Source organism: Myiozetetes cayanensis, unplaced genomic scaffold (assembly GCF_022539395.1).
Source record: "Myiozetetes cayanensis isolate MyiCay16 unplaced genomic scaffold, myiCay2020 scf9, whole genome shotgun sequence".
NCBI lineage: Eukaryota > Metazoa > Chordata > Aves > Passeriformes > Tyrannidae > Myiozetetes > Myiozetetes cayanensis.
Genome location: NW_026088185.1, coordinates 13600698 through 13626321, shown reverse-complemented (window position 1 = coordinate 13626321; position 25624 = coordinate 13600698). Strand labels below are relative to the sequence as shown.

Below are 25624 nucleotides of genomic sequence, written 5' to 3'. Positions count from 1 at the left end.
CGGGGCGGGGCGGAGCCGCATAAAGGGCCCCGCGCAGGGCCCGGCCCCGCATTATTGCCGTGCGGACCGCACCGGCACCGCCCAACGCTCGGAACGGCACCGCACCGCCACCGCCGCAGGTAACGGGGGTCCGCACCAACGCAGGGCCCCGCGGCCGCAACACACCCTTTGTCCTTCCCCCGCCCCGCAGCGGGGCCCCGAGGGGCGGGATTGTGTGTGTGTTTAAGGGCTTCTCGCAGGCGGTCCGGGCGGGATCCCTGAGGCCGCGCCCCGCCCGCCGCGGGTGTCGCTGGAGGTGCCCCGGGAGCTGCGGGTGCTGCACCCCGGAGTCGACGCCCGGCCGATCCCGGGCTGCGCTGGGTGTCTCCTCCCGCTGTGCCGGGCTCTCCGGGCAGTCCGTGTGTCCCCAGCGCGGAGCCCCTCGCGTGTTCCCTCCGTGCCTCCTCCCCTCTGACAGAGCTGAACTCCCGCCCCGGGGCCGGGGTTGCAGGCTCGGCCCGGGGGCACATCCCGCTGTGCCGGGAGATCGCCTTGTCAGGGCCGGGCCGGGCTGCGGGCGGGGAAGGGGCGGAGCGGCCGAGAAACAGGCGAGATGTGGGTTGGTGACAGCGAGTGCACCTCCTCCGAGGGGAGCGTCTGTAAACCAGAGTCAAGGACTTGTTGCAATAGTTAATTATTGACTGTAGGCCCCGAGCCCTTCTTTAGGACCAAGGAGTATTTGGAAATGCACAGTTTCCTTAAAGCTGCCTTGGCTACTTGCCGGAGTTAAGCGTATTTAAAGGAGGGTTGCTGTAGGAGAAAGAACTTGCTGGCTTTGGGCAGTTTAGTATAAAATCAAAGGGGAAGAGTGACAGAGCTGAACTCCAGGGAATGTGTGCTCTCTAGAGCAGCCTCTGGTGTGCGGGAGAGGGATGCTACTGCAGTAGTGCCCCTGTTCATGGAGAAACTGGGAACATTGCTGTCTGAGGAGGGGGAAAGTACCAGGGCCATGATCAGATAAAAGTCTTGGATGCTGTCAGAGTCGTTAAAGAAGCTGCTGTTTCCACCTATCAGTGCAGATGTATCTCAGTGGAGGTGTGTCACCTGCCTTTGTGCTCTCCGTGTGACAGCAGCGTTGCATGCTTCTGTAGCCAGCTTTGCAAAACCTATTGCTATGACTGAAATACTCTGACTTGCCTCAGTTAAGTAGAACCAAGCCACAAAACAAGTGACGGTGGGTTGGTGCCTGTCTACATTTTTACTTAAATGAATCATACTGTTTCTCAGACTATGTGCCAAAAGTAAAATTTAAGTCTCCTGAGTAGCAATTCTGTGCCTAGGCCATGGAGTGTGATACAGACCTTATTTAGATAGACACAACTTAAAAAAGGGCCCAAAATACTTGCATAAATAAATTGAGTTCAGACAGAGTGTTGTTTTATGAAACTCAAGTTTTCCACGAGGACTAGAGAGGCCTAATGTAAGCCAAGATACTGTCTTTGTTTGAGATAGAAGTGTCTGAAGTAGTTTATCTTTCAAATTTATGTGCTTACAGTAAATTGAGTCTCAGTACCACGACCTCATTTACTTTTTTTTTTTTTTTTTTTAAATTTTTGCTCTTCAAGAGATTTGGAGAAGCTTGATCCTGTGAACATAGATTAGAAAGTTTATTCTCTTGCAATACTAAAAATGTATAATGGATTGGATTTTGGAAATACAGCACAAGTTGGTTTAAGTAAACAAACAAACAAAAAAAAAAAAAAAAGGAAAATTTGAACCTAGAAGTAACGTCCCCACATGCTTGTAACCTGGAGCCGTTGTACTGCAAACCTCTGAATAACTCTGTCTAGACGAACAGATTCAGTGGACAGTAGGACCATTCATTCTGGATCGGTACCTGTGAGACTGCAACCTGAGGCAAGAGGTCTTGGTGTCTCACTGTAGTATCCCAACAGCTGCACACAAGAACGGGACTGTCTTGGAAGGGGGAACTTGCCAAGTCATTGCTCTTGCATAATCGGAGCTGAGAGCATTGACACTGTGTTGGAAAGCACAGAACTGTGTTAGAGCAGTTCAGTGGCTGGTTTTTTGACGAAGAACAAAGTGCAAATAGAAGGGCAGAGTTCAAGTTGATTTCTTTGAGGCTCTGTTCACAAATATCTCGGGAAACCTCTGTTCCCTACAGCAAACAAATTCTGTCCAGTATTTATTTTAACAGTAGAAATAAAGCTTGCCACGAGAAAGTACTCTTGATGTTTAGCCCTGGGATTTTTCTACCTGTTTCCTTCCTTCCTGGGAGGAGGAAGCTAATAAAGAAGCTGACAATATATTAATCCTCGTAGTGCCAGCAGTATGAGGTGTCATTGTAATCATGTCCATTAACCCCTGGTTTTCAGAAAAGGGTGAAGAAACAGGCAACTGGACTAGAACTTGTGAAATCTAAAATAAACAAAGCTTATTTAGTTATGTGGAAATTGGGGGGGAAGTTGATCATGCTTTTGAATTATTTTGTACAACCATAATTAAAGCACATGCCCTTAATTCTCAGATATTAACCTTTTTATCCTCACATAGATCTTTCCTAGGATCTGGGGCTCTAAGAAGAATACCAGTTAGCATGAAACTAGGGACAAACCGTGGTTATCTTCAAGACTTTTGGGAGAGAAACTGTATGCTCTGTTGCTGCCTCTCCTAGCTGTGTTGTTAAAATGCAGGATATATGAATTTTTAACTTAGGTTGGGCTTTTTTTATGTCTATTGCAGCTCAAGATGTCTAAAAAAATCCATGGAGGCTCGGTCGTGGAGATGCAAGGAGATGAAATGACACGGGTCATCTGGGAACTGATTAAAGAAAAGCTGATTTTTCCTTATGTAGATCTGGATTTGCACAGGTAATGGCTCTTTGTGACACATGGCTACTTAGTACTGCAATTTGCATGTGTCATTAGGCTGATCATGCTGAGATTGGCCCCTCTGGGGTTCCTCACAGCAGTGAACAGTGAGTGCTTAATTGTGAGTTAGTTTTTTTCCTGTACTGTACTTCTAAGGTCTCTCACAGACGTGGCCTGTATTTTTATCTCCTGTATCTTGGCTTCCCAGCACCTGGGCAGTCTGTGTGACTCCCTGCAGCCTAAACAGTTAGAAATAGGATGTTTCAGCCACTCCATGACTTGCAGCCTACCCTGTGGACCCTGAGCAGGCTTATGGCTGCTTGCCATACCTGTTTGAAGATCTGCCCAGAGGACAAAAGGGTGCTTGTAGGGCATAGACTCTGCCCTGTTGCCTGTAAGCTTGAGCTCTGCTATTGACACTGAGCTAATTGTTGCAATTATTCCCTGAGCCTGTGCTGTGCTTCTCCACTCCCTTCTGGAAAAAAACAAATACTAGCAGCTGGTACTGCAAAAAGGGCATGCTATCTACAGCATCTGGCCAAGAAGATCAAATATTCTCTTCCCTTTCTTGCCACCAAGCTATATTAGAGAAGCATCCAGCTACATTTCTCCTAGCCATGTGGACAGAGGCCTTCAATGGTATCTGCCATAATTAAACCCACAAGTCTGACCTCTTCCCCTGCTACTGGAGTCATTTGTATGCCACCTACATCAGGCTTTCTGCTTGCTGGTGTTGAGAAGCAAGCAAACAGGAACCCAGCAGCATAATGCATGCACACAGTCTGGAGAGCATCCCTTTTCAAAGAGAGGTGGGAGAGGGAAAAGCAAACTCCTGGCTGAGGCAGCACAAGGACTACATTTATGTACAGCTGGCCTTGCTTCACGGCTGTCCCATGCTGGGCACCCGTTGTTTTCCCAAAGCTGTTAAAACAGTGAGTAAGGGAAATGTGCTTCCTCTGACTGCTTGAGGGGAATATTGGCTGTTTTTCTGCCAGAGTAGGATTGTGGGTCCATTGTCAAAGCAGCTTTTAAGCCAATTGTAGCTTCAAGTGCTCAGTACGTGAAATAACCCAGAACCCTCAGCACAAGAGGTTTGAAACAAAGGCCCATACTCATCTGGGGACTGTGCTGCTCCGTACTATCAGATTCCTAGACTGAAAGCTGCCATTGCAGAAAGCTTGAAAGGGAAGGCAGAGGAGACACTGTCCCATGCTGGCAGAGAACCTCAACTGTAAACTGAAATTCTCCTTTCTCCAACCACCTACCAGCAGCAGAAGTCACTGTGTAAGTCCATGTTTTCTTCCAGTCCAGCAGCATTTGCACTGGAAGAGGGACAACTTCAGTTATGACAGAATGCTGGAACTACACTCACAAGCGCATATGAGATCTGGTTTCTTTCCTAGTGGACATAAACCAATATCCTGGGCAGTTCTGACCATCTTTGTGTGTTCGTTACAGCTATGACTTGGGCATTGAGCATCGTGATGCTACAAATGATAAAGTAACCGTGGAAGCTGCTGAAGCCATAAAGAAATACAATGTTGGCATAAAGTGTGCAACCATCACTCCTGATGAGAAGAGAGTGGAGGAGTTCAAGTTGAAGCAGATGTGGAAGTCTCCCAATGGGACAATCAGAAACATCCTGGGAGGCACAGTCTTCAGGGAGGCCATTATCTGCAAGAACATTCCCCGGCTGGTGTCCGGATGGGTGAAGCCCATTGTCATTGGCCGTCATGCCTATGGGGATCAAGTGAGTCACCTTAGTGCTTACCCCTCTCTTTATCTTGCCAGCCTTAGTCTTGACTGGTGTAGAGCTACAGACTTAAGACATCCCTGTGCTCCTGCTCTGTCCCTTGCACTCCACCTGGGAGCACTTTGTTAGTACTGCACCTGCCAAAGTGTGGGAGAGCCTGGTTTGTGCCAGGTCTGTACTTAGACACAGGGTATAACTCCTCTGAATTATTGTTCTTCACCACTGCAGACTCCTCTTCCTATACAACAATGTTGTTAGGAAATATCCTTTGCACTGCTCATCTTCTTACTTCTCAGGACTTTCTGGTGTCAGATGTTGCTCACAGCAAAAATGGATCCAAGAGAGTGATTTTTAGAAGTGGGCAAAATTGCCTTCTCTATAGGGGTGTGTTTTGGGGGGGTTTATATTTTTATCTGGGATTTGCTGCTTAACTTGCACAGCACTCCTGCAGAGTTGGTATCCATAGTGAGTACGTTGGGATGTGGTACAGAAGTAGGGAAACATCCTTTATCAGAGCTCTCCTGCCAGAGGTAGTACAAGGCCATGGAATGCCCTAGCATGGCATCCAGTGTTGTGCCTTTTGGGTAGGCTAGAGGACAAGAATCAGTCATACTGTTCTCCATAGGTAGTATGCTATAAAGCAGCTCAAAATGACAAAAGAAAAATCTTCTAAAAGAGCCAAGTGCTTAAATAGGTGAGTAAACCCACAAGTCACAACATTACCTGGGATGGGAAGGTAAAGTGATTTTCAAGAGGAAAACAACTGAAGAACCCTGACACTAGAAAAGAATGGGATTCAACATCCTTAACAGTACTGAATAATTAAGAAGGTCAAAATAATAATAGGAAACAGTGGATTAAAGGGGAAGGATTGAAACCCTGCCAAAGGATGAGATTAAAGTGAAAGGGATGATATAAGAACACATAAAGGACATATGAGTGAGACACTTCTGTAACTTCAGAACAGCTCAGGGAACAGGTTCCCTTTATAGGAGGGAAACAACATGGAAAAAAGGATAACAAATTTCAAATAGTACTGTTCAGGACAATTGGGAAAAGGAGACATCATTTAAAAACTTGAAATATGTGTTTGCTCTTCTGATTCTGTATATCTCAGAGGAGCAAAACATGTATCCATGTATAGAATTCAAAGAACTCTTACTACAGGTTTCAAATGTCATCTTGTATGATGTATGATGCCCGTTTTTAAGAGATCAGTAGTTGTGATATGAATGGCTGTTTTTGAGGCAGGGAGAGGAAGGAGCCATTCTACCCACCAAACACACACAACAGTCTTTGCACTTTAAAACCTCAGTGCATCTGCAAAAGTACATCCTCTACCAATTGATGGGACCCAAGAATTTGTCAGCTTTTTCCCTTAAAGGGGACGATGCCTCCTGACACTGGCAGACTCTTGACTACTTAGGGGCATGGTTTAGTGGTGCACTTGGCAGTGGTGGGTTAACTGTTGGACTTCATCTTTTCCAACCTAAATAATTCTGTGACTCTGCTGTCTTTCTAATCCCTAGTATAATAATCCAATGACCACATGGCTGAATAAAGAGTCTACTTAATAGTCTTTTTAATACAACTACTTTTGTGCACCCTTCCCTCCCAAATGAGGGTTGTCTTTTATGTTTCTGTCTTTCTGATAGATAAAACCATCATGGCATTTGTTTGTTTGTTTGTTTTTTAACAGTACAGAGCAACTGATTTTGTGGTACCTGGGCCTGGAAAAGTAGAGATGACCTACACTCCCACAGATGGAGGCAAACCAGTCACATATCTGGTCCATAACTTTGAAAGTAGGTATTTTATCCCAGTAGTGATTAAAACTGATTTTGGGTTTAATTCAACCTTGAATTTTCTTTCAGATCTGTTTGATGGTAAAATACGACTTGAGGTAGAGTGGGGGAGAAAGTTTAGGCTGACTTCATTTATCTCTCAAGTACTGAAAGTTACTTGAAATCTTCCTGGGACCAAAGAGGCATATCAAACACACAATCATACTAGACTGGCCACCTGTCATGCTCTTTGTATGATAATGCTGGTAGCAGCATGTATGTTTTTCTCTCTGATCAGAGGGAAACTTACTGTGTAAACATGGCTTGACCAAAGGGGAGATATATTTAAGACAATTCATGTATAATTCTCTCTGAGTTTCAGTTTGTCTTACTGGTCTCTATCTACCTTCACAGTTTTTGCCCGTCTTTATGAAACAGTCTTTTTTTTTTTCTTTTTTTTCCTCCCCTCTCAATAAAAATGAGAATTAACACTTAGCCTGCAAGGTGGGAAGGTGATTTGACAAGGATGCTGCTGACCAAGTAGGTTCTAAGTGTTGTAAAAGATACAGTCCCAAAGGTTTCGGTGTCCCTCCTGTCCATATTGCTGTGCTGGTTGCAGACAGGTTACTAGGCTCAGGAGGAGTCCTGACGTGGCTGGGCTTTGTTACATGGAAACAATTACACACATGCTGCCAGAACTCTGGGTGTTTTCCCCAGGGGCAGGGTTCAGGAAAACATCACACAAGTTATCTCTCTTGTCTATCAGTGATCAAAGGGTTCAGTATTTGTAGCCTTATGGTGACTTATGTGTGAGTGTACAATATTTTGGTTTTAGCTACAAAAAAACTTAGGTGCACAGAATCCTGGTTTGTGTGCAGTTTGGCAAACAGATACCGAGACTGATATATGACCAACCCTCTTTTGTAATATTTGATTTTTCTGGCATTCTTCCTCATAAGAGCCTAAATCTCTACTATCTCTTGTTGCACAGCCTTTTATCTGGAGTTCACTTGCTTAACTGCCAGTCCTAATTAGTTTTCATTTGCTTCATAACTGGTGAGCTTGTACCGGAGGTGTCTGGCCATCCAGCTGCCAGTCTGAATTGCTGCTCTGCTTTGCATCAGCAAGCAGAAAGCAAGGAAGTGTGAAGATGGCAGATTACTGCTGTTGGTCTGGGGAACTGCCCTCCCCATAGATAACTGTTGTGCCACCATATCTCCACAATGCATACGGGAAGCTTGTCTTATTGCTATGCTAATATGTGCAACATTGACACTGAATAAAGAGATTTTAGTAGGCAGTAGGATTGTATGGTTGCAATGAGGAGTATTTTTTACCTATATGGCAATAACTATTTGAATAAAACTTAATAGCTGTCATCCAGCAACCATGAAAACATGGCTCCAGAGGACACAGTCTCTGCAGCTGATCAGACCCTATTCTGTTCTTGACTCACTAGAAGAGGCATGGGGATAACATGTATTTTCACTGGTAACAACAGGAATGTAATTCTCTGCCAATATCAACTTTAAATGATCTTCCTTTATCTTGGCAAGCAGAGAAACCTCATCTGACTTCCCCTCTTCATTCTGCATGTATGTTCATGTAGCAATAAGCATCTGGAGGGAAGGACAAGTGAATATTAGGAGAGGGTATTAAAAAGAAAAAAAAAATAATCGTGTGTTTCCAGAGCAAAGGTCCCTGATACAGGCATTGTACAAAAACTCCATGGATGGTGATAGTGAGGTGCTTAAAATAAAGTGCACAGTATCTGCTTTTCACTAGAAACACAGAGCTGTGCTCTAAAGATGACAAAGCTCTTTTGTGAAGCTCTAGAACCTTATTTCAGCCACAATCAGCCTCTTCCATGATCTGAATGCTGCTTTCTCCCAGGTGAGCTGGGCTGCAAGTTCAAGGCACTTCCATTCATGCTTCTAACACATCTGCATTAACAATCCAAGTCATGTCAGTGTTGATAGTTCTTCAGAGCCTTCTCAGGGCTTGCCCAAGCACCCATATGACTGATACATTCTTCCCACAACTTGCTGGAAGTGAGCCTGAACAGGAGAAACAAAGCTGCAGGGTAGGCCAGACACATGTGCTGAAAAGATGCAGGAATGCATGTGGCAACTTGTTTACCTGAGCTAGGCAAAGCAGTCTTTGACTGCTGGAGTTAGTTCTGCGGTCAAAGCATTTAAGATGGGAGCAAATGCATTTCTGGCTTTGACTGAGATCCCCTGCTCCAAACTGCTGCCTGCTGCTTTGATAGAAACGTACTGTATTACCTAAAGGGCTAGTAGGAGTTCAAGCACACTCACTTCTGTCAATTTTGCTGCTTGGGCTGGACTAGGAAGAAACTTCTTAGGGGGATTAGATCACAGTATTAAGATGTGCTTAGCTGTAAAACAAAACCACCTTCCTATCCATATGTCACAGGACTGATGGAGCTTTGAGTTGATAGTGCAAAGAGAATCTTCTCCTGGAAGAATCAGCCTTTAAATTGAGAACTAGATCAAGACATCTGGGGATAGCACCAGCCTACCTGCCAGCCAGAGTATTCTAGGGGAGAATGTCAAGTCCTTAACCAAAACTAAATCTAGTTGATTCCTATCTGTTCTTCCTCCACTAACAGGCTGTGGTGGTGTAGCCATGGGAATGTACAATCTTGACCAGTCTATCAAGGATTTTGCCCACAGTTCCTTCCAAATGGCACTATCTAAAGGCTGGCCCCTCTACATGAGCACCAAGAACACCATTCTGAAGAGATACGATGGCCGCTTTAAAGACATCTTCCAAGATATCTATGACAGGTAACTAGTTGTATGTCCTCTACTGCAGAGCATAAGTCTGCAGCAGGAACATCCCCTCCAGCCCTGTGAGCTGCATTTTCAGACACTCAGCAGCACTTCAGGGCAAAGGGGATGCCTTCTCTGTCACAGTCTCCCTTGTCCTGCAAGGCACAGGACTCAGTATTTAAAGCTTTGCTAACTATGGCTATGGTGTTCATCCCTTCCACTAGAGAGTCAGATTCTCTGTGGTTCCAAAGCAGCCTTGCAGTAGTCTAGCAAAGCAGACAAGGGAAAAAAGAGTAAAGAGAATGCAAATTTACTTTAGTTTTTGATTTTTACTCATCTCTGTGCACCTCTCTATGCACAAATTGTGCAATCCCTGTTTATATGACAAGGTGTTGTGTTTCTTGTTTTCCAGGGAATATAAGTCCAAGTTTGAAGCCAAAAAGATCTGGTATGAGCATAGGCTCATTGATGACATGGTTGCTCAGGCCCTGAAATCCGAAGGAGGCTTTGTCTGGACCTGCAAGAACTACGATGGGGATGTGCAGTCTGACTCTGTTGCACAAGGTACGAGATGCTTCCTGTGCTACACTGAAGTAGGCTCAGTGGCAGTCTCTTGGGACCTTCTGTCACATCTTCTGTTATGGCCCAGGAGGTGGTCTTGAGTCTCAGAAGTTATATTTCAAACCTGTGGCTAGTCACGGAGATGTCAGGCAGTCAGTTTTGTGATTTCACTTTTACAAGAAAATCTATTGAATGTAGACTGTGTATTTACTTACAGGAGGGAAGTTCCTGCCAACATAGTAAGTGACAGGCTTCCTATTCTAATGGACAGTATTCCAGACAACTGGGACACTGTTGCTGACCAGTGATGAGTGTACTGGCAGGTGCTCTACTGATAACTAAGAAAATCTTCAGAACCTAAAGCTACCTGTCAGGTGTAAAGAGAGATATTGATCTATTTAACTTTATAGACTTGTAGTGCTTGATCAACCTCCTACATAAGCAAGCTGCCTGGTGCCAAAACAAATGCAAAATCCCACAGGACAAGATGTGAGGCTTTATGTGGTCTTTCTAAAGTCATGCCACTAAACTGCCTCCCATAGAACAAGGATGAGTGTTGGACTACTAAACAAAGAAGCTTTCAAAGACGCAGGTCTCTGAAATCTACAGGGTTAGAAGTGATGTGAATGTCCAGTTTCACCAGGTCCTGTTCCTTTCACTAAAGCAAATGCTCTTATTAAGGAGTTTTGTTTCCTATTTCCCTGTGGGGAAGATAAGCAGCCCAACATTGCTTATTTATGATTCTTTTTCTCTTAATCTACTTTTCAGTAAAAATCTGTGCAGCAAGTTAGATAAGAACATTGATTTTCTTGAAATGGTGCAGAATGTCTGTATATCTCTATCTCAAGGTTCAGTAGCACTTCCTGATCAGATGAGCTGTTATTTTGATGTGTTATGATTAGCCAGGTAGTTGCAGCTGCACTCGCTGTTCAGGGATACTCATGTCAAGGCTGGGAGGATGTAGGGGGATTGTACAGTGGGGGGTTTAAGGGGAATTTAATGGAGCTGTCCTAAGGAGACACTGAACTTTTTAAACTTGTATTATTTTGTAGGCTATGGTTCTCTGGGAATGATGACCAGTGTGCTGATCTGCCCCGATGGCAAGACTGTTGAAGCAGAAGCTGCTCATGGCACAGTTACTCGTCACTACCGCATGCACCAGAAAGGCCAAGAAACCTCCACTAACCCCATTGGTGAGCTGCCTTTCACTAACCTTCAGTGAATATGAAAGAACAAGATTAGAGTAAGAACACCTGCATCCTTTCTGCAGAGAATTGCACCACTGAAACTGGCAGTTCATAATGCATTTTTGATCAGTGCTGACTGTGACAACCCCCCCTTAACAGGAAGGAAGCATCTAACATTCATAAGTGCTCAGTGGTGGAAAGGAACAACAGAAGTCAGTGTCCACCAACAATCAGAAAGTTTTATTAGTGAATTACACACTTGACATGGCAATTGGTATGTTAGTCCCTGACATACTATGTAAGCACACAGCACTGGGTTTTGGATAAAGGGGTTGGATGAAAGGGAAGAGAGAAAGAGGGAAAGATGAATGAAAGAAAGAAAGGAAGAGAATTAAAGAAAAAGAGGAGAAAAGAGAGGGGGGTCTGATCTCAATCCCACCCTATAGTCCATGCCCACTCCTGCCACTCATTCTTGCACTTGTGCTGTACTGTGTGGTGGTTTCTCTCACAGAAAAGTGCTGCCCTATCTTCACCTGGCCCCCCTTCTCCAATCAAATCTTGTTCTTTCTCACAGCATAGTAATACCAACGGTCTTTGGTTGGCCCCATGGACGTTGGTTATTGGTGTTTGAGACACACACTGCAGACAGTGTTTCTGATAAGCTTGAGAGGGGCTTAGTCCAGGCATGGGTCATCAAGGCCAAGGACTAAGGAGCATTTCTTGGATCATAGTGTGGCCTGAGGGGGTGGGCAGGGGAATGCACCACCACAATCCATCACTAGTGAACTTCTCTGGGCCTCTGCAGAGACTGGAGCAAAAACAGGCTGGCATGGAGTGAGTGTGAGGAATAAGCTAGACCTAACCTAGACTTTGAGACACACACTCACTCTTCATAAAGTAATTTATAGCCATAAGGGCCTTAAGGTTTAGATTGGTTGGTTTTTATTTTACTCATCTTTCTGATGCTCCAAAAGACCCAGCCACACCCCAGACTTTAAGTACACACTTGAAGTGCAAATGCACTTCAAATGGGACATAAGGGAAAGAATCCTTTTTAAAATTGCATAGAGACCAGAGTGTAATATAGTAAGAGGAAGAAGACTGTACCCTTCTGTCACAATGTTCTGTGTAACCATGGAGTCCTACCACACGTCACACTTTATTCCCGCCCAAGTCAGAAAGATAAAATGACATGCACAGAGATTACTGAAGGCAGTGAGTACTTTCTGGGGTCTGTTCTCTTTTAGAGCTGCACAAAAGGCAAAGAATACCTAGATGAAAATAAGTGTTCTCTTTCCCATAGCCGATTTCCTATCTTTTTCCTCTTGTTTTCAGTTTTATTGATATAAAAAAATCCAATTATTGTTCCACATGATGATTTAGAACAATTTCCAGGGAGTTCTAGAAGGATAGAATAACCTAGTGTTCTCTCTCAGCCTCCATCTTTGCCTGGACAAGAGGACTTGCTCACAGAGCTAAGTTGGACAACAACCCTAGCCTCAAGAACTTTGCGGTTGCCCTGGAAGAAGTCTGCATCGAGACCATTGAGTCTGGCTTCATGACAAAGGACCTTGCTGCCTGCATCAAAGGCCTATCTAAGTAAGTGTATGAAATAACCGGCTGTGCTTGGAGGAGGCTGTTTTACGTGGTGGTTCTGAACAGCATTTGCTGGAATGTTATTTTAGTATAGTGAAGAACAGGAGTCTGTCTCAGAACAGGATTCTCTGTATCCAGTGCTGTACAAACAGAACACGAGACACTCCCTGACTGAAGTAGCTTAGTCCAGATTGCTCAGTTCCGGTTATTGTACCAAATGAATGCGCAAAATAGTAAGGAAGGAATTGCAAAGTTTTTTTTATGACAGTCTAGCTGCATTGGTCAGATCCTGCCTTCATCCTAATAAATGAAGAAAACCTACATAACTGCCAAATATCACCAGTCTACCCTCTCTCTGGAGCCTTTAGGCAGAAAAAAAAGAACACAGCCCAGTGAGTAGGAGATAATTCTTTTGGGTTTAGAGGCAAGAGGCAAGACTTACAGTTCTTTGAACAGTCTTCCCTACCTTGATCATCTGAAAGTCTGTACAACTAATGCCTCTTTTGTTTTGTTTTGCTCCCTTCCAGTGTCACACGCTCTGACTACCTGAACACCTTTGAGTTCATGGACAAGCTCGCTGAAAACTTGAAGCAGAAGCTGGCCTCTCTGCCCAAACCTTAAGGCAGGGGTTCTACTCAAGTTCCCCTAGCAAGGTGTCTCCCACTTACATCAGAGTGTAAGTGGCACCATATCATGCTTTGTTGTGCTCCTTTTAGGATGTTCTTCATCTTTGGCCTCTGGTATCTTCACACTCTTTGGCAGATAGTCCTCATGAAAATCAACTCTTTGCCTAATCACTCTAGTTTTTCTGTTGGTTTTCGGTCTGATGCTCTTTCTGCTCACACTTGAGTCCCCTTGCAAAGCACAGGCATTTGAGGTCTCTTTCCTGAAGACAAATGAATTCTGGGGACTTGGAACCACCTGAGGGAACTTCATGACTTGAAAAGGTATGAACTGGGCTTTTTAATAAGCTCTCCATACTTTGGATCTCTTAACCTGTTGCATTGAGTCACCACATTCAAGACTGGGCAGCTGTGCTGGATTCACCACGTATGTACTTTCAAGATCTTGGATTCCCTCAGGAGAGTGGGAATGGTGCTCCACACTACAGTCTCTATTCGTGCTGTCAAAAGCCCCCACACAAGCCTTTTGTCCCACCTCACAAACTTCAGACTCAGTAGAACAACACATTGCAACTTTTGGCTGAAGAAGCTTCTTTGCATTTTGAGCACGCTCTTCACCTTGAGATATATCAGGACTACTTTCTGCACTGGTTTTAATTGCACTTGTTTTCTTTTTTCCTGTGCTTGACTTTTTAACAGTCATTTTCTCACCAGTTCTAGTTTTTCTAAACAGGCTCCCTCAGGGGTATAAAAACATTCACCCACAATTGCTCACGATGTACTTGCTGAATTTTTACAGAAAGTCTCCCTCCCCCCAGATATGAAACTATGCCAATATACAGATGATATTCCAGTTGGAGGAGATTCCTATGAAAAGGTAGGAAAAGCAGCAGCAGCGTGGGAAGCATTACATGAAGCAGAAATTGAAATTCCACCTGAAAAATGTCAAGGACCAAGTAAAGAAGTAAAATTTTTGAGTACTTGGTGGATAGCAGTCAGTGCAGCAGTTCCTCCAGACACTTTAAAGGAAATAAAACTAATACAGATGCCCCTATCAAAGAAAGAATTACAACAGTTAATGGGAGCTTTAGGATATTGGAGAAAACATATACCTGGATTTTCTATCATTGCTTGCATATGTGGCACTTTATCATGCTTTGTTGTGTAACATTTCAAACACTAGACAAAAATGAACCTAACACTTCTTAAATTTTTAGAAGATCATGTTTTCTTAAACCCCTTGAGCTGCTGTGCTAGGCCCTACTTTTGCTAAGCAGATGAATGTGATGCTGTTCAAGCTGAATGTGGGTCTGGATTCCTAATTTTGTTCACAGCACACCGGAGGTTTCTCTCTGTGAATTTGATCTGTGTTTCTTTTATCTCTTTGTCTCAGTGTGAAAGCCAGTCTGTGTCACAGCTCTGGTCAAACCAGTGGTGATCTACTGTCCAACTGACTTTAGAAATCAGAACCGTCCTCTCTCCAGTACTGTCCATGAGTATAAGTGAGTTCACAGGGCTATGCCAGCTCTGCTGCAGCCCCTCTCAGTTTATCTTTCTGTGCCAACAGGAGCAGAGTATCCTGACACTAAGGGATTTGGTTCCATTGCTGTGGTCAGGACTGTAGCATTCAAGAAGCACTTAGTAAATGCTGGAAACAAGCCTTACAGGCTAAGAGCCTATTAAAGTCATGCTGCAGTGTCTAAATGCAGGCCATGCATTTAGTTATGCTCCTTCTGACTGGATGCAAAGCATAGGAACTGTTACCTCTTCTCCCATCCCACCATTCATAAAGGTGCAAGACTTCCTTCTAATTGTCTGGGCTATTACTTACCCTTTCTGTTGTGATACAGCATCAGATCATGACTGTGAAAAATTATTCCATCCACGGTTTTGTGTTGGGGGTTTTTTAAGGAATATTTTTAGTTCAGACTAAAATAAAAACCAACTAACATTCGTTGTGTCTCTCCTTCCTTTGTGTGATTAGCAGATATGGGGAAATTCTGCCTCAGAGAGACAGTCCAGTAGCTTTCGGTACAATCCAGTATGGGCTGGGACAGACTGTTGGAATGTGGTATAAACACAAAATAATATCTTCCATCTTAGAATAGAGTTTTAATTTGTTCAGTCCCAGGTAAAGCTGTGACCTGTAGTGTGCTAAGCATCAGGTAGTGTACAAGAATTTAAAAGGTACCACTTCCATTGAAATTTTATTCTGGGACTAATAGAAACTCATAATCACCACTCAGCAAAAGAGAAGCTGGTTAGACATGAACTAACTCTGCCTCTGCAGCTGACTAGATAAAGGCAGTGATTAGGACAGAAATGCCAGTGTTTAGACTAAATGAGCAAAACACATCAGGCATGTGTTTGAAGCACAGCTCTGTAACTGCTAGCAACTGTCACTATACCTTCAATAGGAATGAACACAGTCTACTATTCTGTTATTAATATAAGCACATAAGATATTTAGCTGGAAAAAGCCCCATTTCTGATCCCTAGATGCAATGAAAACGATTACTGGGAACAGGTGAAGATCCGTGTTCCTGCCTGGCTTCTGACATCAGTAGTTCAACACAACAAATTGCCTGTTATTTATTGTTCCTACCTGTCTTCCAGAGTTACAAAGCATCAGAGAAAGGTTGGTACCTTCAAGGAAGCTGAACAAATAAGTAAGAGGGCGTTTTTAGATCTTACACTTTTTCTTTGCTAGTTTTAATGACTTACTAGTATTGCTTACACGTAAGCAATGTGATAGCATTTACCCAACTGCAGATGACACTTTTTTCCCTTTATACTAACAAAGTTTCCATCTTCTGGAGGACTCCGCAGAGTACAGCAAGACCCAGGCTATCCTCGTGAACTGATGGATGTTGCTGAAGTGCTAAGTAAGTGTGGTCAGAAGAACAGAGCATCCCTCTCCCTGCTCTGCCACAAAGAAAGAAGAGATGATTTTCCTGCTTTCAAGGAGGCACATTTCCTTCCCTTTAACAACCACTATGTTCCTTTCTTTTCCCCACCACTCCCTCAAACATTTATTATCAATAACCTTCAAAGTTAGATAGCAGTGGACCCTAAAAAAGCAAGTGCTGGAGGCCAATGGGTGCTCAGTCTGCAATGGAAGAGAGTACAAGATTTCCTGAAACCCCGTTGACCCCATCTGGAGTACTGTGTCCAGCTCTGGGGTTCCCAACTTAAGAGGGCCATGAACCCGTTGGAGCAAGTTCAGAGAAGAGACACAAGCATGATCAGAGGGCTGGAGTACCTCTCCTATGAAGACAGGCTGAGAGAGCTGGAGCTGTTCAGACAAAGAGAAGAAAGAGGAAAAAGAGAGAAAAGTGGGAGGTTGTTGTGGAAGAGATGGGGGCCCAATCCACTTCCTTTTATAGTTTACTTGGTACAACATCTCTTATGTAAACTAGATTTTCTGTGCTTTTTTGTTCATGCAAAACCAGCCCTTCAGGAACTGAGCTGGGGGGTAGGGACTGAGCCCAAGTCTCAAGGAGGAGCAGGGAGTTGGCTCAGGACAGCGCTGCCTCACCTCTGCAGGACCCTCTCTCCAGTCCTCTTCCCTGTAGCAATACTCAAAATGAGACAAAACATGCTTAGGTCTGGTCCTCTCCATCACCCCGGTGCTCAAACATTGCTAAATGTTGTTGGTGTCACAGTTTAAGCCCAGATGGAAATCAGGCACCACGTAGCCACTTGCTCAACCCCCTATCTCTTCCCCTGTCCCCCAGTGGAATAGGGAAGAGAACTGAGGTAAAACTTGCATGTTGAGGTAAGAAAGTTTAATAATTGCAAATAAAGTAAGAATACAATAATAATGGTAATTAATAATAATAACAACTAACAATAATAAAAAGGAAACAAACACGTGTTACATAATGCAGTTGCTCACCACCTGCTGACCAATGTCAGGTCCCCCTTCCTGAACCCAGATTGGCCACGCTTCTATGTATATACTTAGAATAAATACAACTTAGCAAAAAAACAAAATATCCATGTGTTAACAGCATTCCCATTCCGAATCCAAACACAAAACTATAAGAGCAACTAAGAAATTAACCTTACCCTAGCTAAAGCCAGGACAGTTGGGTACAGGACTCATATTCTGCTGAGGCAAGCTTTACACAGCGGACAAGGGGAGAGCACAGGAAGGAAGCAGAAGATGGTGAGCAGCTAACCATACAGAACGTAAGGGCCTTGTCCATCTTACAACTGACATCCACCCAACACTTTCACCACCCTATGAGTCCCAAAGATTTCAAAACAGAAGAAATCCACAATCCAAGGCTCAATTCATCGAATCAGTCCTTTGGCTGCACTGATTAGAAAAGTTCAGCTGTCTGATCAGCAACCTCCATCTTTGCTCTGGCCTCTTCAGTTGTGGCTTGACACAGAAGCTTCTAGAAACTCGGAGGCTGCCTATTCAACTGTTATTTTCATCCTGACTCATTTCTGTTGTTATAAACTTGCCTACCTTGGCACTGGGACATCCTTCCGGAAGCCATTCTTCTTTCTCTTTCATCTTCTGGGTCGTTTCCTTGGCTTTAACTAGGATTCTTTTTTCTTTTGTAGAGAGGAGAGTGGAGGAACTTGGTGTCTGTAAATGGGTCGCCCCGTCTCAGTTTACTGCAAAACCAAAGGGGTTACATTGAGTCATCAAGTATTCTTTGAAAACCTGTATGATTTTAGTCCCTAAAGTTTCTGATTTTACTGCAGTGCTTCTCCTATAAGATGATTCAGAGGTACAGCTTGTTCCTTGTCCATTAGAGAGTACCTTCTGACCCAGTATAACCAGCTATTCACAGAAAGTTCAAACTATGACACTTTTCAGGGAAAAAGCATAGTAGCTTAACAACAAAGTCATTATTTTAGGAGTTAAGTGATTCTGTGCAATAGCCATTGGAAGTACTGAATCTACAGTTTCTTAGGGAAAAGATGCAGCTATTTGTTAAGATACTCATATCTGCTAGAAAAAGTGAATATAGATACAGCCTGCTCTCAGGAGGAAAGTACTACTCAGGTGTGTAAAACCTTATCCCTTGCAGAACGTAAATGAAATCAAGGCTTTTGCTGAGCCATCTCTATCTAGTCTGTATTTTATCCTCACGCTCCTGCCTTATTAGCACTGGAGTACCACAGATGCCCATTTCAGCAAGGGAAATAACATCTTTGGTAGCTTGTTACCGGAAGCCTACACATCCATCTGTAATGATGTAGAATTTTGGCATAACCACATTGTGGTAGGAGAACCACAGAACACAAAGAGTAAGAGGAACTTAAACAAAGCAATAGAGGATCCAGCCCTGGAGGGTGAACACATGAGGGTGAACACCAGCAGAGCAGGTGTTGCAACATGGCAGCAATCATTGGAAGGAATAGTTTAAAGCCCAACCTGTTGAGTCTTGGTTCTTTATAGCAGGTGGGATTCCGTCTCCGCCTGGATGAGTGCCCTGATACTTCTTCCGAGATGGAGCAAGGAAGAATCCTGGTATTGTTCAAGTCCTGTAGTGGTTTGACCTCTGCAAAGGGAGACGTTCACACGAGTTGATCAAAGTGATTCCAAATAATTTCCAGATATCCTAAGAAATAACAAGCTGCCAAATAGAAAGGGCTGCATTACCACATTTCTCTGAATACTGCACAAACCTGAATCCAAATCACATTCCCTCTAAACTCAGGAGACCATTTTAATCCAAAAATACCAGACCTGGTCCTCAAAAGTCAGCTCGTAAATCAAATTAGGTTCCTCAGTGAAAAAATACAGATCACTAATACTGCTAGTATCATGGGCCCTGGTGTAGAAGAAAAATGATACAAAAAATATATTTGATAGTTGTAATGCCCAGGAGCTTACAGCCTGGAGGAGAGAGCAAGCTTATGATACACAAACAACCTACAAATTTCCAGCAAGATAAGACCATGCCAGTGTTCACTGCAGCTTGAAAGTGAAGTCAGCCAAAAGGGGGAGGGCAGGAGAACAAACCTCCCTCTCTACAAAGTACAGCCCGCTCTAGTTGTAACAGGCCTGTTTGTCAACAGCTACAGAAAGAAAACCCCATGAAATTACTCTCTTTACAGAGCATCCATTAATAGCAAATTCCTCAAAAAACCAACCAAAAAACCAAAAACCAAAGTAATTTAGGTTAGCTCCTGATTAATTTCCAGTGAAGATAACACCTAGAGGTATGAAATCTGAAACCTTGCAGAACTAACTATTCTGGACCAAAAATTTGCCATCTTCTTCATATTCTGTGCCCGATAATGCTGACTCCAGTAGGCAGGCTCAGCATCAAACTAGACTTTTCAACTGCTCGAGTATATGGTTTTCTAAATTAAAAGGCATGCTCTGTGGATAACAAAGGTGGTAAACAACACTTGCAGCACATGCTGCTAGTCTATTCCCAACATCCACAAGTGGAGAAAGTGGCCAGAAGTTCACATAGGAATGCTGATAACTAGAAGCAAATGCAGCCACAGAACTGACTGGCCAGCACAAGTGGAAGCATAAATGATCAGACTGAAGACTGATCTTTAACTCTGAAAAAAGAGAAGAAATAAAATATAAGCATTTGCTACATGGATTTTTTCCCCTCATCTCCAAACACAGGTAACCTCCCCAGCCCACCACCTACCAGGTTTCTGTGAAGGTGAGCTCTGAGAACTTGACTGCATTTCATTTGTTTCCCCAGGTATTTCCTCTGCAGTCTTTTCTTTAAACATCAGGGAGCTTTTCCGCCAAGCAGGTGATTTTTCTGGCATTCTGTTGCCCTCAGCACTCGAGCTCTTGGAAACTGGTACTTCTGTAAGCCTGGAGCTGACAGGCAAAGCTGCACAACTGGTCACAGAGGAGGATTCAAGATTGTTGGGAAGGTACATAAGACTATTTGTAAGTGATATCTCAGGTATCTGCTCCTCCAGGAAGCCATCTGGCTCAGACAGCAGATCTGTAATGCAGGAAAACTTCCCCATCAGGACAGCTTGCTTGGGTACAAGTTCCGTTGAACTTCCAGTGAGAACCTTGGCACCATCACTTTGTCTGGCCAGGGAATCAGTCTCCGGAGGTCTAGAGTTGTTCCTCTGAGGCTTGGGTTTGCAATAGCCATTATTTTTCAAATCACTCATGTTGTTTTCAACATTAGCTTGCCTTTTTTCTTGAAGGCCACCTGTCTGGTTTTTATTGCTCTTCTGATAGTTCTTAGCAGCTCTGGGGATTTTGCTAGCTTTGATCCCAGGAACTGACCTGGGAGGTACATTTTCACCCCCTTCAAATTCTGTCTGGACACAACCTAAGTTTCCTGCAAGATCCAAAGGATGGACAATGTAAGTTTTCCTGTTACGTTTAAGATTACCAGGCAAATCCTTTGTGCTCTCCTGAGCTACTCCTTGAACATCTATACAGGGCCCAAAAACATCAACTTCATTTCTCTGATCACAGTTGCTTAACGTGACAGTCTTCCTCCTTGTCTGGCTTCCTTTAGGATGTTCTTCAGCTTTGGCCTTTGGTATTTTCACACTCTTTGGTAGATACTCCTCATCAGAATCAACTCTTTGCCTAATCACTCTAGTTTTTCTGTTGGTTTTCTGCCTGATGCTCTTTCTGCTCACACTTGAGTCCTCTTGCAAAGCACAGGCATTTGAGGTCTCTTTCCTGAAGAAAAGTGAATTTTGGGGACTGGAATAATCTGAAGGAATTTCCTTACTTGAAAAAGTATGAACTGGGCTTTTTAATAAACTCTCCATATTTTGGATCTCAAAGATAGGTCCCTTCTTAACCTGTTGCATTGAGTCACCACATTCAAGACTGGGCAGCTGTGCTGGATTCACCACATAAGCACTTTCAAGATCTTGGATTCTCTCAGGAGAGTGGGAATGGTGCTCCACACTACAGTCTCTATTCTTGCTGTCAAAAGCCCCCACACAAGCCTTTTGCCCCACCTCACAAACTTCAGACTCAGTAGAGCACATTGCAGCTTCTGGCTGAAGAAGTTTCTTTGCATTTTGAGCACGATCTTCACCTTGAGATACATCAGGAATACCTTCTGCATTGTTTTTAATTGCGTTTGTTTTCTTTTTTCCTGTGCTTGCTTTTTTAACAGTCGTTTTCTGGCCAGTTTTACAATTACCTTTGCTTTTAACCTTTATAGGAACAAACTCAGGGGCTTGGCTACAGCTGGCATCCGTTTCAACACCACACTCAGTTTCTTTAGCCTGTGGCTGATCACAGAAAGTCTCTTTACCCACAGATTTTCTATCAGAAACAACAGTGGTTTGGGTAGGTGAAGCCAGGGAACTGGGAGATCTCAGCTGTTGATGTGTGTTGTTGTTGCTGGAGCTGCCGCAGTCCTTTGTGATACTGCACAAAGCAGCCTGAGTGGAACTGACACGTGGGAAGATCCCCACACCAGAAGATGGAGTGCTTGTAGCAAATAGGGTGGAACGCTTTCTCCTCTGAGTAACGTGCCCTTGTGAGAGACGATCGAGGAAATGTTTTGCCATCTCATCAGTCTCATATGAAAGAGGATGACTTTCCCAGGCAAGTGCTGGGAAACTGTTGGGATTTTGTTCGGTGGTGCACAAGACCTCTGTTAGAAAGACAAAATTCATTCCTAAGATGGAGAAGAAACACAGCAGGCAAATGCCAGCTTTCCCCGTACCACGAAAAGCCTTGCCCCACACACTGCCACAAAGCCAGAGCATAGAAAAACATGATTTTGTCTCTAAGAGACTCCCCAAACTTTCTGTGTAACAGAATTGCTTATCTGGCTCCCTCTCTGAACAAAAAGACATTCCAAAGCAAAATCCCTTTACATGCCATAATATTTAGGAACACTAATGATCCATATAAGAGTTATTACTTATACGGCAAATCCACAAGGAAAAGTTGTGCATCTAGTCAGATTCTGCACCTTCAGACGTTTCTGAAAATCTTATGTAAGCTGAGTGCCTATTGCTCAAAAAGCCTGATTTGCAGTCTTGAACTATTGCAAACATGCCAAATATCCACAGCAACCCATCCCATTCTGGGATATGAGTAACTACAGCAATAACAGCACCAGGGAAGTATGCAGTTCCTACCAGCTACTGAAGTGATGGTTAGGAGCTAACTGGAGCTCTGGCACTGCACTCATGCATTTCTGAGCAGAGACACACAAAGTCATACCAGAAGAACAGCAAAAGATGCAAATTTACCTCCAAAGATGCAAGAGTCATGGAAAGTCTCCTGCATTTCTTTTGTTTCAGTGAACTTCCCATTCTCTTCCTGGTGGGACTGAGGTTCCTCAGCATGCTGTGGTGGCAAATTGTCTTTGGAGGCAACAGGCACGATTTTCAGGGGCTCATTAGAAGAAGGTTTCTGAAGTTCTCCCGCGCATGTTTGTACTGCTGTGGAGCTGCCACCTTGCTGCCCTGCATTACACAGCTTGGATATGGGCACCCTCATTGGTATCCCTGTAACCCTGGTAAGAAGGAATAACAGCAATGGAAGACGTTCCACATGCATGACAGCCCCAAAATCCAGCAGGGTAACCACAGCTTTCACCTCCATCGGGAGTTGACGCAATACATTTCTGAAGTTTTCAAGTGCTGAAGAACACACACTGCCCAGTCAGGACAGATTTCCCACTTTTGGGCAAGCACAGCACTTAAGGAGATCACACTGCTGTGGACACAGAAGTAGGAGAAAAATACACTGAGGGAACAAGGAAGTAAATGCCTTTCAGCACACAGGTTGTGACCACACATTCACCATGCTGTGGAACACCAACACAGCTGACCGATGTTATGCATGTGGGCGACTCCAAGGACTCCCCTGTGTTCCGAGGGGAGACTAAACAGAGGAGAAACAGAACTTCAGATACATTTTAAGAGATCCTGCTCTGATCATTTTTCTAGAATACAAGTTTACATCATACAAGCAGGTGACTATTAAGCATTTATATGTAACAAACATGAAAGCGGCCAGCTATGGCATTCACTCATTCAAGGAAATCTTGCAGTGCTCACCAGCTACAGAGGGAAAACTACCCAAAAGTAATGCAGTCTCAAATAAAGAAGGCAGAAGGACCAGCTTTTGCACAGACTTGGCACTAGGACAAACAAGACAAGGAGTGGCAGCAGAAAGACACAGAGTAAAGGAAAATATCAAGCAGTGGAGGTTCAGAGAAGATATCTCACATAAAACTGGCAACTAGGCACACATGTAAAACACAAGAAGTTTAGCATATAGAAATACAAGACAAGCTTGCTGATATCATTTTAAGGCCCACCTCAGAAGCTGACCATCTGCAATATCATCAGCCCAGCAATCTTCAGTCATGCTGCTCTTCTGGTCACTGGACAAGGATGTAGAATTTGTATGGAACTGGAAAGAAGAAAAATAGAAGAATGGGTTAAAGTTGTTATAATCCTTAGTGCAGTCTCATGCATAGAAACAGCAGAAGCTCAGTTTCACTTTGGAAAGTATGTAAAATGCTGCCAGTGACCCACTCCCATTTAAAATTGCATAAATTATGAAATAAATTGCAGCAGAACTAGATTCTGTCTCCACAACCTTAAGGATGAAGTTAAACTAGTTCAGATAATATGAGACTAGGAAGCAGGAATACTTTCCCTATCCACCCATTAGACAGGAGGGAAAATATTCTATTCCCCATCTCAAGTTGCAATGGCAATATTTTAAAAAATAAATTGAAAAGAACTCACAGTGTGTCAGAACAGAAGAGCCTACTGGCCAATACAGCCAATGATCCAGAGGAAGGCAGTTTAAAACTGTAGCCCTTCCTACAGAAGACATTACAGCAGAAATCCTTAACATCAAGATAAAAATAAGGATGCTGCCAGCATAATTCAAATAAGCAAAGAAAAACAGCTGAAGCATCCAACACTGCAGTGAGCAGGTAACACAAAAGACAGAGACAAACAAAGCCCCCTTCCCAGAGCAGTGTGCTCATGTTTCCCATAGTTTACCTCAGACAGTCGGGCCATCTTAACTGCAGCCATAAGATTTTCAAATTCTTTCAAGATATGATTCTATGTTGAGGTAATAAAGAGAGAGAAGCCATAAAGACATTAAATTAAAGCATCTATTTCAACACAGATATTGGTAGCCAGAACAAGGAATGTTCTGGGGAGAACACAGCTTGCAAAAAAAAAAAAAAACCAAACAAAAAAACCCAAACAAAAAAAACAACAACAACAACAACAAAAGAATAAGTAAATGAATGATGACCTTTTTCATATGACAAGAATTTGGACAATCAGCAGCAGATCACTCCTCCCAAGGCTGAGATGCTAGTGCTGCATGCCTTGCCTACCACACCTCCCCATGCCAGGCCCACTGCTAGTGCCATACCTGGAAGGAGAGCCTGTGCCGCAGCACAGCGTTCTGGAAGTGGCACTGCTCCACCTCCTTCTGTAAGATGGTCTTCTCCTGGGTGAGCCGCTGTGCATTGGCTTTCTCTGCATTGAGGGCAAGAGCCAACGCTTTATTGTTGTGCTTCAGGGAGACTTTAATAGTAGAAGAGTTGTCTGTAAGAGATAGACAGATATCACACAAAATCAGCATCCAAGGTTTGGTCCATGCCTCTTCCCTCATCATACTTCTTCCTCTTTCCAGAATAGGTTTTCTTAGATTCAGATTTCTACAACTCAATAGCCCTCACGCAAAGCCAGCAGTATAATTCCTTCCAGCAAAGTCTCCAGAGAATGGTAGGAACAAAATTTCCTTAATAACCCGCAACACTTCAGACACTCTCTTCATCCTCAGTGGGTCACGCTCAGGTAGCAAGCTACTGCTTCAAGTCTTAAGGAATGATAGCATGGTTCAGGTGCTGAGTTTGAAAAAATATGCTTCTGGCTTTGAACAAGTCACCTGCGTCCTCATCTTCATCCAAAAAGTGGGAGAAAAACCTATTTTCCTCTAGTTGTCCTTGAGCAGATTTAGAGCCATGTTTCCCAATTTCAAAACAATTAAATAAGAGTAATAGAAATATCTAATTTTTTCAAGGTAGCCCAAATTATCGCATGTGCTATTTTTGCATTATTTCCCCCACAAAAACAAGTCACAGTTGGGCTAGCTTCTGCACAGGATTGCATATACACGAAAATACTTTCCACACCTCTAGTTTTTGCTATTGGGACTCCGAGGACTCAGTTTCCCAAACACAGATGTCTGATGTCATCTGAGATGCTGCTGAGCAGCCTTTGACACCCCAAGCTAATGCACCAAAGGTTCTGTGTTAAACCTGCCAGTAACAGATACTTCAGAAACCCTCGGGCACCTTGAGCGGCACTTCACACTCATTTGCAGGGCACTGAAATCACTGGAAACCCCCGGGCAGAGAAGCTGCCTAGACTCTGGGTAAGGGACTGCCGCCCATCGCCACGCCCAAAAGCACAACTCCAAGCTGATGGTGCTGCAGCCCCCACACGCACTGCAACGCAAAATACAC

The 25624-nt window shown here is 43.7% G+C and overlaps 2 protein-coding genes across 3 annotated transcripts; one reads left to right on the top strand and one right to left on the bottom strand.

The window, feature by feature from the left end:
- Window positions 1–3: 3 nt before the first annotated feature.
- On the top strand, window positions 4–20863 carry IDH1 (isocitrate dehydrogenase (NADP(+)) 1). 2 transcript variants are annotated; one of them, XR_007632014.1, is made up of 10 exons: window positions 4–119; window positions 2743–2870; window positions 4329–4620; window positions 6323–6428; window positions 9040–9217; window positions 9615–9766; window positions 10816–10956; window positions 12387–12549; window positions 13074–13423; window positions 20815–20863. XR_007632014.1 is itself a non-coding variant. In XM_050339540.1 (9 exons), exons 2-9 carry the CDS (start codon window positions 2749–2751, stop codon window positions 13165–13167), a joined length of 1248 nt encoding a protein of 415 aa, XP_050195497.1. In that variant the 5' UTR covers window positions 4–119; window positions 2743–2748; the 3' UTR covers window positions 13168–15123. The 2 variants fall into 2 exon arrangements, 1 of the variants encoding a protein (XP_050195497.1); XM_050339540.1 differs by lacking the exon at window positions 20815–20863 and having other exon boundaries at window positions 13074–15123.
- Window positions 17554–24768, bottom strand: LOC126652779 (shugoshin 2-like). The gene is given in 8 exon segments (XM_050339883.1): window positions 17554–17727; window positions 17729–17801; window positions 18568–18694; window positions 19808–21757; window positions 22365–22630; window positions 23441–23535; window positions 24141–24203; window positions 24526–24768. Coding segments are annotated over 8 exon segments (2946 nt in total). The 3' UTR covers window positions 17554–17598.
- Window positions 24769–25624: the final 856 nt, after the last annotated feature.

What these genes read in the sequence shown, in the direction of transcription:
- IDH1 (XM_050339540.1), top strand. Translation starts at nt 2,749, where the DNA reads ATGTCTAAAAAAATCCATGGAGGCTCGGTCGTGGAGATGCAAGGAGAT. An exon ending in GTAGATCTGGATTTGCACAG is followed by an intron (nt 2,871 to 4,328) that starts GTAATGGCTCTT and finishes TGTTCGTTACAG; the next exon opens with CTATGACTTGGGCATTGAGC. An exon ending in TCTGGTCCATAACTTTGAAA is followed by an intron (nt 6,429 to 9,039) that starts GTAGGTATTTTA and finishes CTCCACTAACAG; the next exon opens with GCTGTGGTGGTGTAGCCATG.